This window comes from Rhinoderma darwinii, chromosome 4 (assembly GCF_050947455.1).
Source record: "Rhinoderma darwinii isolate aRhiDar2 chromosome 4, aRhiDar2.hap1, whole genome shotgun sequence".
NCBI classification, from domain to species: domain Eukaryota; kingdom Metazoa; phylum Chordata; class Amphibia; order Anura; family Rhinodermatidae; genus Rhinoderma; species Rhinoderma darwinii.
Window position 1 is genome coordinate 164,109,220 of NC_134690.1, and position 13,175 is coordinate 164,122,394.

The 13,175-nt window shown below is 37.5% G+C and overlaps 1 protein-coding gene across 1 annotated transcript in view; it reads right to left on the minus strand.

The window, feature by feature from the left end:
* PDCD1 (programmed cell death 1) overlaps positions 1-12,076 on the minus strand; it is a 33,286-nt gene extending 21,210 nt beyond the window's left edge. The window contains exons 1-3 of the mRNA XM_075864091.1: positions 11,428-12,076; positions 7,783-8,118; positions 4,668-4,826 (exon numbers count right to left, since the gene is read on the minus strand). Coding sequence (XP_075720206.1) covers positions 4,668-4,826; positions 7,783-8,118; positions 11,428-11,500 — 568 coding nt within the window. The 5' untranslated portion in view covers positions 11,501-12,076. The remainder of the gene's footprint in view (positions 1-4,667; positions 4,827-7,782; positions 8,119-11,427) is intronic.
* Positions 12,077-13,175: the final 1,099 nt, after the last annotated feature.

The window sequence follows — 13,175 nt, forward strand, 5'->3', positions numbered from 1 at the left end:
TTTCAATAATAAATTCATTCTGATGGGCCCAGTCTCCTCCTCTCCTCTCCAGGAAATGCGCAGCCGCTTTAAGGCCAACATCATGAGGGATGGAGGTATACAATGACTCCATTGTAATTAAGCCCAGTGATAAGGGTGGAAATGTTGTCCTCCTCAGAGAGGAGGACTATGTCGGTGAGATCAAAAGACAATTGGAAACGGATACATATTCCCTTTTGAATGATAACCCACTTGATAATATAATGGGAACCCTAAATAGAAAATTGACTTTTGCATTGGATGAGGGCTTAATTAACAAAAATGAGTTTCAATTTCTAGAGGTGAGAGAACCCCGTATGCCCACGATATATGTGCTTCCTAAGGTGCACAAAAATAGGAACACTCCCCCGGGTAGACCCATCATTTCGGGGTGTGATGGCCCAACAGATCATCTTGGTAAATACATAGACGAAAAATTAAAACCTTTTGTCCGCACACTTCCATCCTTTGTATTGGATACGGGGGATCTGTTAAATAAAATTGACAATTTAAATCTTGAGGAAGACTTCATCCTGGTGGGATTGGATGTGGAGTCATTGTATACCTCCATCCCTCATGATGTTGGCCTTAAAGCGGCTGCGCATTTCCTGGAGAGGAGAGGAGGAGACTGGGCCCATCAGAATGAATTTATTATTGAAATGTTGGAATTCGTTTTGAATTATAACTGCTTCTCCTTTGATGGCAAATTTTATCGTCAGATTCGTGGAACGGCCATGGGATCCTCTTGTGCACCATCGTATGCCTGTTTGCATCTGGGCTGGTGGGAAGAGTTTATAGTATACCCCCATCCTCTCTTCAGAAAATGCGCATCCGCTTGGCTTAGATACATGGACGATGTCCTTTTGTGTTGGAAGGGACCTTTGGACTTACTTGAAAGTTTTATTGGGGATTTAAACTCCAATGAACTAAATATCCTTTTAACCTTCTCTTATAGTGAAGATCACATTAGTTTTTTAGATCTTAATATTCATAGGGAAGGAAATAAATTAAAAACGACTACATATCGGAAACCAACATCAGGTAATACCCTTTTGGCAGCAAGTAGCCATCATTTTCCCTCTCAAATTAAGGGGATCCCGATAAGCGAATTTCTTCGAATTCGCCGTAATTGTACCGATTTCAGGGACTTCAAAAGCGAAGCACACGATCTATCTTCTCGCTTTGAAGATAGGGGTTACCCCAAGAAAATGATTAAGAAAGGATACAATAGGGCATCTAGGCAGAATAGAGAGGAAATTCTCAAGAGAGGTAAAAAAGATAATAGTGACAATAGAGTCAGATTCATTTCAAGGTATGGGTCCCATTGGAACATACTTCGGAATCTGATGATTAAAAACTGGCCACATTTAATTTTGGATAAAAGAATTAACTCAATAGTTGGGAATGTACCGAGTATGGTCCCAAGAAAGGCCCCCACTCTGAGGAATCTGTTGGTGAGTTCTGAGTTTAAGAGAAGGACCCCAAGTAATGAGAAATGGCTACAGAAACGTCCAAAAGGAATGTTTATGTGTGGTTCTTGTAAATGTTGTAAGTACGTCTTAAAATCAGACACTTTTCTGGATAGTGAACACAAGAGGGAATTTAAAGTCTATAATTTTATCAATTGCCGCTCAACCATGGTTGTTTACTCCATTATTTGCCCATGTGGGAAACAATACATAGGGAAAACGAAACGAGAATTACATGTTCGCATCAGCGAACATATTAGAGATATTACCAAGGGTGAAATGGCTAATCCTCTAGCTGCACATTTTAAAACATACCATGCCCAATCACCAACTGGCCTAAAATTCATGGGGATTTATCAATTATTCCAAGATAGAAGGGGAGGTGATCTCAATCGAATACTCCTCCAGAAGGAAACTATGTGGATTTATACACTAAGAACTTTGAATCCCAGGGGACTAAATAATGAAATTAAATTTAATATGTTTCTTTGAACAGTTGGGGTCTGAGAGACTGTCCTATGTTTCCCTCAAATTTTCAGTATCTTCGAGTTAGCTAGTTTTGGATACAAATAATCTTTGATAAAGGAATATTGGATTAAAGAATGGGACCCTTATTATGTCATCTTTTGAGAATGATCTAGAGAATTGGTTGTGAAACCTTTGGATTTAATGTACATACTCTCGGGTTTTAATTTTGGAAACCTGATAGTAAAATTCTAATATTCCTTTATCTGGATACCATATTTTCCATATAATTATAATCTTTTTAGTGGTATGATTAGGAGCAAATTTATTCCCAATATGGAATGATCAATCAATTGGATAAATGATACCAAATGAATTAACATAATTTTCAATTTTTGTAATCTTCTATATTGATGGGATTTGAATTTAGCTCTTAATGGGTGGTGGGAATTGGGGATCTTTGGCTCTAATGATGCTGGATCCCCATTCCTGCCCCCCTCTGGAATCTCACGATGGCTCCCATTATTTACCATAGTCTTATATACGCATATGCCTAGTATGATGCAATCTAGTAGTAAAATTATCAAACTAATTTTGATTTTATAGGGATCGATTCTGCTTTGGGGGTGGTGGGGACCCGGGTCCTGATGCCTTAATAGGTAGTGGTTCTCCTTCCCTGCCTCCCCTGAAGTATTATCTGTATCCCAGTTGCTTATGTGTATGGTTGGATATATCCCATATAATATATATTTAAAGAATTGAACAGATTTCATCTTGTGTTATAATGATTTAAGGGGGGATCCCTTATTGAAGAAAAACTCGTTCCTCTATAAATCCACTATGAAATCTGGATGGTAGTAGCTATCCGTATTCACGGAAGAATTAATATTAATAACAGAATTTAGGCAGTAATTATATTATTATGTAAAATTCAACTATTGGTCTTATTGTGACCAAGTAGAGACACACCACTGATTGCCCTCCTCCGGATAAATACTGAATTTATCTATGAATTTGATTTTTTTGGATACTTTAATTGTTTGTTTGAATATAAAAATACTTTTGCCTGTTATTTAAATTGAGAGATATGTATCATTGCAGCATCTCATGTAAGATTTAAATATATGATATCCATAATATCTTTGTGTGAAACATTATGTTTTCTATTATGGAACCAATGAATGAATTTGGGTCACTATAAATATAGTGGGTTTGGCAGCACTTGTCAAACTGCTCTGAAGAAATCCCGTCCAGGGATGAAACGCGTCAGCTGTTCTAATCAATGGGGCAGGTAGTGACGTCCTAACCCTGCCCAGAGAATACCTGTCCAGTGTTGAAGATCACACGTGGAAAGGAACATACGTTGGAATAATTATCTACCTGGCTGCCGGCGTGCGATCCTGTCCAGTTGGGTCTGTTCCTCTTGGAGTGCCTTTAATTTACCTGAAATATCAGTGTGCGATCCTGCATTGTTGGGCCCTTACCTCCGTGAGTACAGCGGTTATTGCCTGCATGGATCAATAGAGGAAAGTGCCAAGGGAAGCAATGGTGGAGATGTGGATGCTTTGAAATCAAATGTGTGGCCACACAGGCGAACTTCCCTCTTGAGGAGATCTGCCATTCCTTACACCGGAGTCAATTACCTCCCTGCATGGTCTTCCCGGCACTTACTGGATGTCGGAGGTGAAGGTAAAAACCCATATAAGCTTGTATCTTATTTCAAAGTCCAACTGCTTGAGGGCTATGCATTGACCCAAGGGTCTGTGAAAAGACTTCCTATCACCATTAGATTTGAATTGGAATTATCGATCCACTTGATGTAAGAAAGAAGCACGCTTATAACCACATATCGTGAGGCTACTTTTTTATTGAGAGTCAAGTCATTTTACATGCATATGAAGTAAATCTTGTTAATAATATCTTTACCAGTTGCTTCAAATAGGTACTTTGGCAATATTGTGATACAAATTACATATATGTTTGGAAACCGCAAGTGTGAACACAGTTCAGCGGTTTTAATTTGGAAATCTTTTTGTAAAAACGTGTAAAACATATACATCATGCTATATATCCATCAGGCAATATCACTTATGATTTGAAGGTTTATTGTATGTTCTTTTCCTGGCCAGGAGAATTCTCTTTTTAAATTGGTCTTTTTTGTATATTTATGTATAAATTTAACTTTACCAGTATTATCTGGATTCAAAAAATAAAATAATTATTTATTTTTACTGAACCCAAGAGTGCCTAGTTGTATTCCTGGATCTTTTTCTTTTCTTTTTCTTTTTCATTATCTTAAAACATAGCATGAAAAGAATTACAATTTTTCCCTAAAAAGACCTAAAAAAAGAATCAATATCTGCTCCGATTTGAAATGATTAAAAAGCCCTGTGTGTCCTGAAAAAAAAAGAAAACAAATATTTTTGTGTAAATAATTTAAAAAATCACCTTTAGGCTATGTTTACACAACATAATTTGTTGCAGATTTTGATGCAGATTTTTTAGCCAAAGCCAAAAGTGGATCCAGGAGGAATTAGAAGCACAAATTCTTCCTTTATATTTCCCATTCCATTTGAAATCATTTCTGGCTTTGGCTCAAAAATCTCCATCAAAATGTGCAGCAACTTGCGAAGTGTGAACATAGAATTTAGCAAGGTAAAATGCCCCCCCCAGTCATGAAAGAGTTGAATAGCTTTAAAATATTGTAATACTTACGTTGTTTGTACCACATAAAAATTAAGGTAGAGCCAATTGCTAGAAGCAGGAGAAGTGCCAGTATGATGGAGGTAGATATAATGGAAATTTTTTGTGAATCTGGGTTACTTTCTGGTAAATCTTTGAGTTTGGTTTTATCAGTCACTGTACTTGGGAAACCTAACGGAAGAAAACATATATTTACACCACTATTTTACAAGATACAATTCTATGTTTAAAAATAGTCAGGAGTCAATTATCACAATCCATTAAAGAAGTTGTCTAAGACATTGGGGGGCATATCGGCTTTCTCCTGAGGCCGCGTGATCAGCCCATTATAGTCAAGGCTGACCATGTGGACTCTGGAGAAAGCCAAGTGGAACCAACAGCCGATTAAATGGCAGACCCCTATCGATTGGACATTGATGGCATACCATAGCGATATACTATCACTATCTCACTATGTTATGTCAAGTCCAGAGTCAACGCAGCCATCTACCAAGAAATTTTCGAGCACTTCATGCTTCCCTCTGCTGACAAGCTTTATGGAGATGCTGATTTCATTTTCCAGCAGGACTTGGCACCTGCCCACACTGCCAAAAGTAGCAATACCTGGTTTACTAACCACAGTATCCCTGTGGTTGATTGGCCAGCAAACTCGCCTGACCTAAACCCAATAGAGAATCTATGGGGTATTGTCATGGGGAAGATGAGACACCAGACCCAACAATGCAGACAAGCTGAAGGCCGCCATCAAAGCAACCTGGGCTTCCATAACACCTCAGCAGTGCCACAGGCTGATCGCTTCCATGCCACGCCACATTGATGCAGTAATTTATGCAAAAGGAGCCCCGACCAAGTATTGAGTGCATATACTGTACATACTTTTCAGTAGGCCAACATTTCGGTATTAAAAATCATTTTTTTAATTGGGCTTATATAATATTCTAATTTTCTGAGACACAAAATTTTGGGTTTTCATTAACTGTTACCATAATTATCAATATTAAAAGAAAAAAAATGCCTGAAATAGATTACTCTGTGTAATGAAACTATATAATATATGCGTTTCACTTTTTGAATTGAATTACTGAAATAAATTCACTTTTTGATGATATTCTAATTCATTGAGAAGGACGTATATAGTGGAGATTGTATACGGCTACTCTCAGACATAGCCTAGGATTTTCAGTCTGGATTTGCAGACGGAAAATCCACAGTGGAATACGGTTGCAGCAAAGTCAATGAAATTTTAATAAATCCCATCCACATGTTGCGGCCATTTTCTGCACAAAAACTGATCTGCAGCGTGGATTTTTAAATCCGCAGGATGTCAATTCCTGCTACAGAAAGTGCATGACTTTATTGCAGATTTTCCCATTGAATTCAATGAAGAAAAAGCAATCCACAAGTAAATCCAAGTCTGGTGGACTTTGCTGCAGATTACCAGCAAAATCAGCAAGTCCAAATAGTTTAAAATAACTTGAAAAAAAAACTATGCTCACCTACACGGATGCTCCTGTAGCAACACTTCCCTCGTCTCTGCTGGTCTTTGACCACCCGGCCTCCAGCAATGACGTGTCGTGTCGTGCTGCAGTGGTCACATGTGACGACATGTTATCACTGGAGGCCAGGTGCACAGAGGCCGGCGGGGGACCAGGGAAACGTTGCCATGGGAGTGCCAGGGGAGATGAGTATATTGTTTTTTGTTTAACAAACTCACCGCAGGATTTGTTGTGGATTTGCGCCAGAATTTTTCCACAGCAAATCCGCTACCAGTGGCGTAGCTATAAGGGTCGCAGCAATCGCACTTGCGACCGGGCCCCAAAGCCAGGGCGCCCACAGGCCCCCCCTTTCCACACAGGGTCCAGCAGACAGAATCACACATGGTCTGATACTGTCTGTAGGGCCCTGTATCTAAGCCTACCTTGTGGTAGGCTTAAATACAGGGCCCAACAGACAGTATCATATATGGGCCCTGTACATAAGCCTATCATGTGTGATGCAGTCTCCTGAGCCATAAATACTATCCATGGCTATAGTGGTCATAGTCCACGATATATAGCTATAAGGGTCATTGTTCTATAGATATGCTGTCTCCGATATATAGCTATAGGGTTTGTTGTCCTATATATATATAAATATATAGGAGAAATAAATCTTGCAGCACTCCAACAGGATGAATGAAAAAAACGGTGATTTATTCAAGTCAACATACAGCGGTGCGACCGCTGTATGTTGGCTTGAATAAATCACAGTTTTTTTCATTCATCCTGTTGGAGTGCTGCAAGATTTATTTCTCCTGAATATTGATACAGTCCTAGGATCTGGACTGCTTGTTGGCACCCGTTCACATATGTAAGCTTTCTCTTACTGAGATTGAGTGCTGCTGCTTTCTCTGTTTGAATATATATATATATATATATATATATATATATACACACACATACATTTATGGGGGGACATATGAATTTGGGCTATTGCCCCTAACCTTTTCAGACCTAACTACACCTCTGGCTGCTAGTGCTGCATCGATAGGTCACTTAGGAGATTAAGAGATGCAGCTGAAAGCTGAAGGCCATCGGCCATGAAGAGATGTTGGGGGGCCCAAGAAAACTTTTTCACTGGGCTCATGAGCCTTTAGCTACACCCCTGTCCGCTATGTATGTACGTATCTGTCAGAGTTAGCTCCTGACTGGATAATTTTGGAAGACTCATGAATAGTATCATGATCTCATGAGTAGTATCAAGGAAAACTTTGTTCTAAATGTGTTCCACATGTCAAATGCTTCTGCTTAATGTCGCTCATTGCTAAATTCTACTTATATAATAGTAAATACATGAAATATCTCAAACATCAGTAGTAAAATAAACATGCATTCATTGTACTATTGATAAAGTCAGCGCTGAGACCTGAAATAATTCTATTCACCCACACAAGAAAGAATAGTTGTCTTGTATGTCCTTATATGATATGGTGTGATATAATAATATAGCAAAACTACCAAGGAAAATATCTAGAATGTGGGTTTCTATAATTAAAGTTAATGGAGGATGGAATTGGGGGCAAGATAGATTATATTTTATTAACAGTTCCTAAAACGACAAATAAAAAATATAAGACAAGTAAACTTACTATTCACAAACAGCTCGGACATATCACTGGTAATTATTTGTCCACTTTCAGATACGTTTACATGAGTACAAAAATATTTTCCACTGTCATTAAATGTGACATTAACTATGAGCAGTTTAGCTTCTCGCAGTGTCCAGTCAGTACTGATATACATTCTACTATTTTCTGAACACTTTAGGTCTGCAATTTTAATAGATGTATTCTGTGCTGTATTTCTGTACCAGTTGATGTCCTCTGGATTGTAGTTCAGTGCAGAAATATTACAAGTGAATGTAGCATTTACTCCGGGCTTTAAAGTAAGACTTTGGGGAGAATGGACCAACAGATTTTTTAATGCTGCAAAAAACAAAGACAAGATAATTTGTACGTTTGTCTCCAAAAATGTAGTGATTTATCATTGGCTATATCCGGAATGAAGTCTAGTGTCGATCTCTTGATGAAGTATACCATTCAGTTACATCATGATCACACATTTAGCTGAAGTTCAGGATTGTGCTCACCTAGATAGATATCTGGCAATTTTTGCATATATTTTATAATAACAAATCACCTCCTTTCGATTCATTAAGGGCTCACTATGTGATAATATAGTGGAAATTTTTAAAAGGATCTGGATAATAGCTTTTTTTTCCGGCCACCTATAAAGCAATGTAATGGGGTAGATTTACTAATTCTGTATAACATTTAGACAGTGTAAACTTAGACCAGGAAGTCAGAAGATGCACCAAATTTATCAAAGAAGCACATAATGTATGATAAATTTGGCACATCTTGCTAGGCATGCTAGACACTTTTCTCTTCCTTATAGCCCTGTTGGTTGGCTTAGTTTATGCCAGTTTTTTGCCCTTTTTCTATACACTCATGAAAACTGTGTAGTTAAGGCCCTTTAACACCGGCCGATGCAGTGATCGCCGATCAATGAGACATTGGTGATCGGCGCTCGTTTGCACCTGTCACACAGAGCCATGGATCGGGACGGTCGCTCGTTCTCATACATTATTATCATGTCGGCAGAGCATCTCCCTGTTTACACAGGGAGATATGCTGCCGACAACGATAATCTTTTACTTTTTTAAAACGATACGACCAGCAGATGATCGAGCATCTGCTGATTGTTCTCCTGTTTAGACTGGGCAATTATCGGCAACGCGCGTTCTATGAACGATCGTCTGCCCAATAATCGTCCAGTGTAAAACCCCCTTTAGTCAGAAAGACCTGTTCTTTTTGGCACAAATCAATAATAAATTTGTCTAAATTGATGTGGGACAAACGAGGCACAAATTAGGCCAGAATTCTAGTAGTAAACCTGCCCCAGTGCATATTTCTCAACAACCTTTAAAAATGCATTTCAGTTGTTAAATACTAGTCTACATAGGGCTGAAGCGATGTCAATGAGAATACACGGATACTCTGTACTACCTAAGTCTTGTGCGGTTACTATGCGTTACTAGGAAGGTGCCTTTATAATAATGGCCACTGCATTTCTCAGAAGCGACAGGTGATCGCTAGGAAGACAAGCGAGGAATCACAAGATAGGATACCATTTTTGATTCATAGTTGATCTTCAGTGCCCTTTATATTTAGAAATAAAAGTATTGGTAAAAATGTATGGTGCATGATAGAAGTTATATGTGTGTACTGCATGGATAACTTTATCGGCTCATCCATCAACAACTGCTTCGGCAGTCTATACCTCATGAAATAAGATTTTGCAAATTGTTAAAGACTGAAACTATTACTTTAAGCTTTCAAATATCTAAAAAAAAATATTAATATTTTCAAATGCTTATGTACAAATTGGGATAAAACGTCTTTTGAATTATTTTTTCATGAAGTTTTTATTTGTTATTTTATGTGTATTCCTATTATTGCATACCTTATTTTTATTTTGTAGGAGATGTGATATTGTTTCAAATGCCTGTTAATTTTATACTAGTCTACATGTATATAAACACACATACATAACATTGTCATTATAAAATATCCCTAAGTTTAAACATGTATATTATGTCATTCAGTTATGATGCATGTGTATCTGTGTCTAAACTACTTTAACACATGAAAGATCCAAGGTTTTGGTCACTATCTGAAAATATAATGAAACTTATAAAAGTGTTTATTAAATATGTCATAATTCACACACACACATATATATATATATATTTTCATATAGTATGGTGAGGAAAGGTATTGTATAAGTACATGGTATAGTATAGCATTGTAAATTATAGTATAATATGGATAAGGTAATGTATAATATGGTATGGTATAATATGTTATACTAAGGTATTGTATAATATAGCATGATAAGGTATAGTATAATATGTTTTGGATATATTATTGTATAATATGGTATGTAAAGTATAGTACAGTATATTATGTTATTGTAAGGTGTTGTATAATATGCTATGGTAAGGTATAGTATAATATTTTATGGTAAGGTATTTTATAATATAGTAAGGTATAATATGTTTAATTAAAATATTGTATAATTTGGTATAGATAAAGTATTGCATTGCATAATATATTATGAATAAGGTATTGTATAATATGTTATGGCTAGGGTACAGTATATGTTGAGGTAAGGTATTATATAATATGGCATGGATATGTTAATGGTATGGTTAGGTATAGTATAACATTTTATGTTAATGTTTTTTATAATATGGCACAGTATAATATGTTATGGTAAGTTATTATATAATCTGGTATGAATAAGATATTGTATAATATGGCATTGTAAGGTATTGTATAATATGGTATGGATAAGATATTGTATATTATGACATGGTAAGGTAAAGTATAATATTTTATGGTAAGGTATTGTATAATGTGGTAAGGTATGTGTTATGGTAAGGTATTGTATAATGTGGTAAGGTATGTGTTATGGTAAGGTATTGTTTAATATGGCATGGTAAGGTAAAGTATAATATTTTATGGTAAGGTATTGTATAATGTGGTAATGAACAAAAATATGAAGTATAAAATGACATTTCTAAAGTTCTGCTTATGAAAATATGTTTCTACAAAACAAAGTATTACTTTGACATATACATTAACAATAAAAGACTACAACCCATTGACAATTTATAAAGTTCCAAATATAGCACTATACAATGCCACATAAATTGTATGCTTCTTTATATTAAATCCCTTATCTAGTCACAGATTTGCGTTAACTATGTCAGCAATCTAGTTTAATAAGGCTATGTTCACACCTTCGTCGGTGTGTTCTGTTGTTCTACTCCGTCAGAGGAGCATAATAAGGGAATAACGGAAGCACCAGTTCCGTTGCACAACGGACACCGCCGGCGGCAGACGGAACCCATTGACTTTAATGGGTTCCGGCGGCTTTCCGTCAGGGTGTCCATGATTTTACTGGAGACAATCTTGGCCGGATACTGACGGAGCCTTCAACGTAGATGTGAACGAGGCCTAACATCATTTATTCATATTAAAAGATTACTGATTGTTTTAACTAAATATATTAGTTCTGATCTATCTATCTAGTTCTATAAATATATATATGTGTGTGTGTGTGTGTGTGTGTGTGTGTGTGTGTGTGTGTGTGTGTGTGTGTGTGTGTGTGTGTGTGTGTGTGTAATCAGTAAAATACAAAGTGTTAAGTATAAAACCACTTCTTACCAGGAGGGGGGGATCCCAGAACAATGCTGACACAGATACTAAGCATGATAAGGCACAAACCCTCCATTCTCATCAAAGACAGCGGGGGAGTCTTGTTGTTTCCCTCTGCCTTGCTCTACTTGAACGTAAAACTGAGGTGGCACCTGTGTAACACAAGCTTTGTGAAAGTGTTGGAAAACAAAATCTAGAAGTCCGTTCTGATGATAATTAACTGTTGAAGACGAAGAACGTTGTGGTGCATAGAATGGGTGGTCTCTCTGTGGCTTGTGGTCTGCCTTGATATGTGATGTGGTTGCATTCACAATTCTCCGACACAGAAAAGTAATATAGACTTCAGATTGTTCCAGAAAACGTCCTCAGAGACAAACGTAACCAAGATCGATGACAAACTAAAGGTCCAAATTTTCTTTCAGGTCTTGGGAGGCCTCTTTTTTCAGGTTTCTTCCCATACTATGTCCTCTTGCTGGTTATTTATGCCGTGTCATGTAGCCATACTTTCATCTGGGTTAAGCAATGCTTTTATGGATCTAGGCCTTGTCCGCTGAGGTATAAGTATGCAGAGAGGAAAGAATCACGAGGTGGCACCTGAATATGTGCAATTCACCAGCTATCATAATGTACTCTCTCTCATTGTAGGAGGAGTATTATATTTGTCTCTCCTTCATACAATAGTCTGGAGGCGGGGGAAACAAGAAATATCTCATCATACACCGAGTTCTATACACCCACAAATGTTTAAACACTACTTTCAACTCTGCTGTTAGGCTATGTTCACACTGAGTTTTTTGCAGGCAGAAAATTCTGCCTCAAGATTCCATCTGGAATTTTGAGGCAGATTTTGATCTGCCTGCATGCCGTTTGCCGCGTTTTTCGGTCGCGCCCATTGAGCGCCACGGGCAAAAACGCTGCGAAATACGCTTTCTCTGCCTCCCATTGATGTCAATGGGGGTTTAGAGACGTAAACGCCCGAAGATAGGGTATGTCGCTTCTTTTCGCGCAAGACGGTTTTTCCACTCACGGGAAATAGCCGCCTCCGTCTCCCATTGAAATCAATGGGAGGCATTTTTGGCCGTTTTTTGGCACATTTTTGGACGCGGTTTCCGCGTAAAAAAAGTGTAAAAAGAACTCTGTGTGAACTGGCCCTTAGAGTAGCATTTTAACTATTATTAATGTTTGTCAGGGGTTTTCACATGTAAGCAAAGCTTAATCGTTGTATAATAAAAAAGTTTTGCATATGTGGATATATACTTTATGTTTTCGTTTCTAACCATTTTAAAGATCCCGGATTGCTGTAAGTGGATGAAAACATAGTCTAGTCCTTATGAGAGGAGGACTACGCATGAACAGATCAATTGAAACACAAAGTAAATGAGAAAAAAACAGGAAAATCTATGACACGACAAATTTTTTGTCGACATAGCCGTATGAGGGCTCGCTTTTGCGGGACCAGTTGTAGTTTTTCATGGCACTATTTAATGTACCATATAATGTACTTGGAAACTGAAAAAACATTTATTGGTGGTGTTGAATGGGCGATTGCGCCATTTTTTGGGGATTACATTATTGCGGTGCTCATCAAGTGGTAAAAACAACATCTTCACTTTATTCTACAGGCTGATACGATTACCGCGATACCAAATGTATATGTTTTCTTTATGTTTTACCACTTTTAGGCCTTATTCACACGAACGTGATAAACGTCCGTGCCACGCGTGTGATTTTTCATGCGCGCCGCAGGGACCTATGTT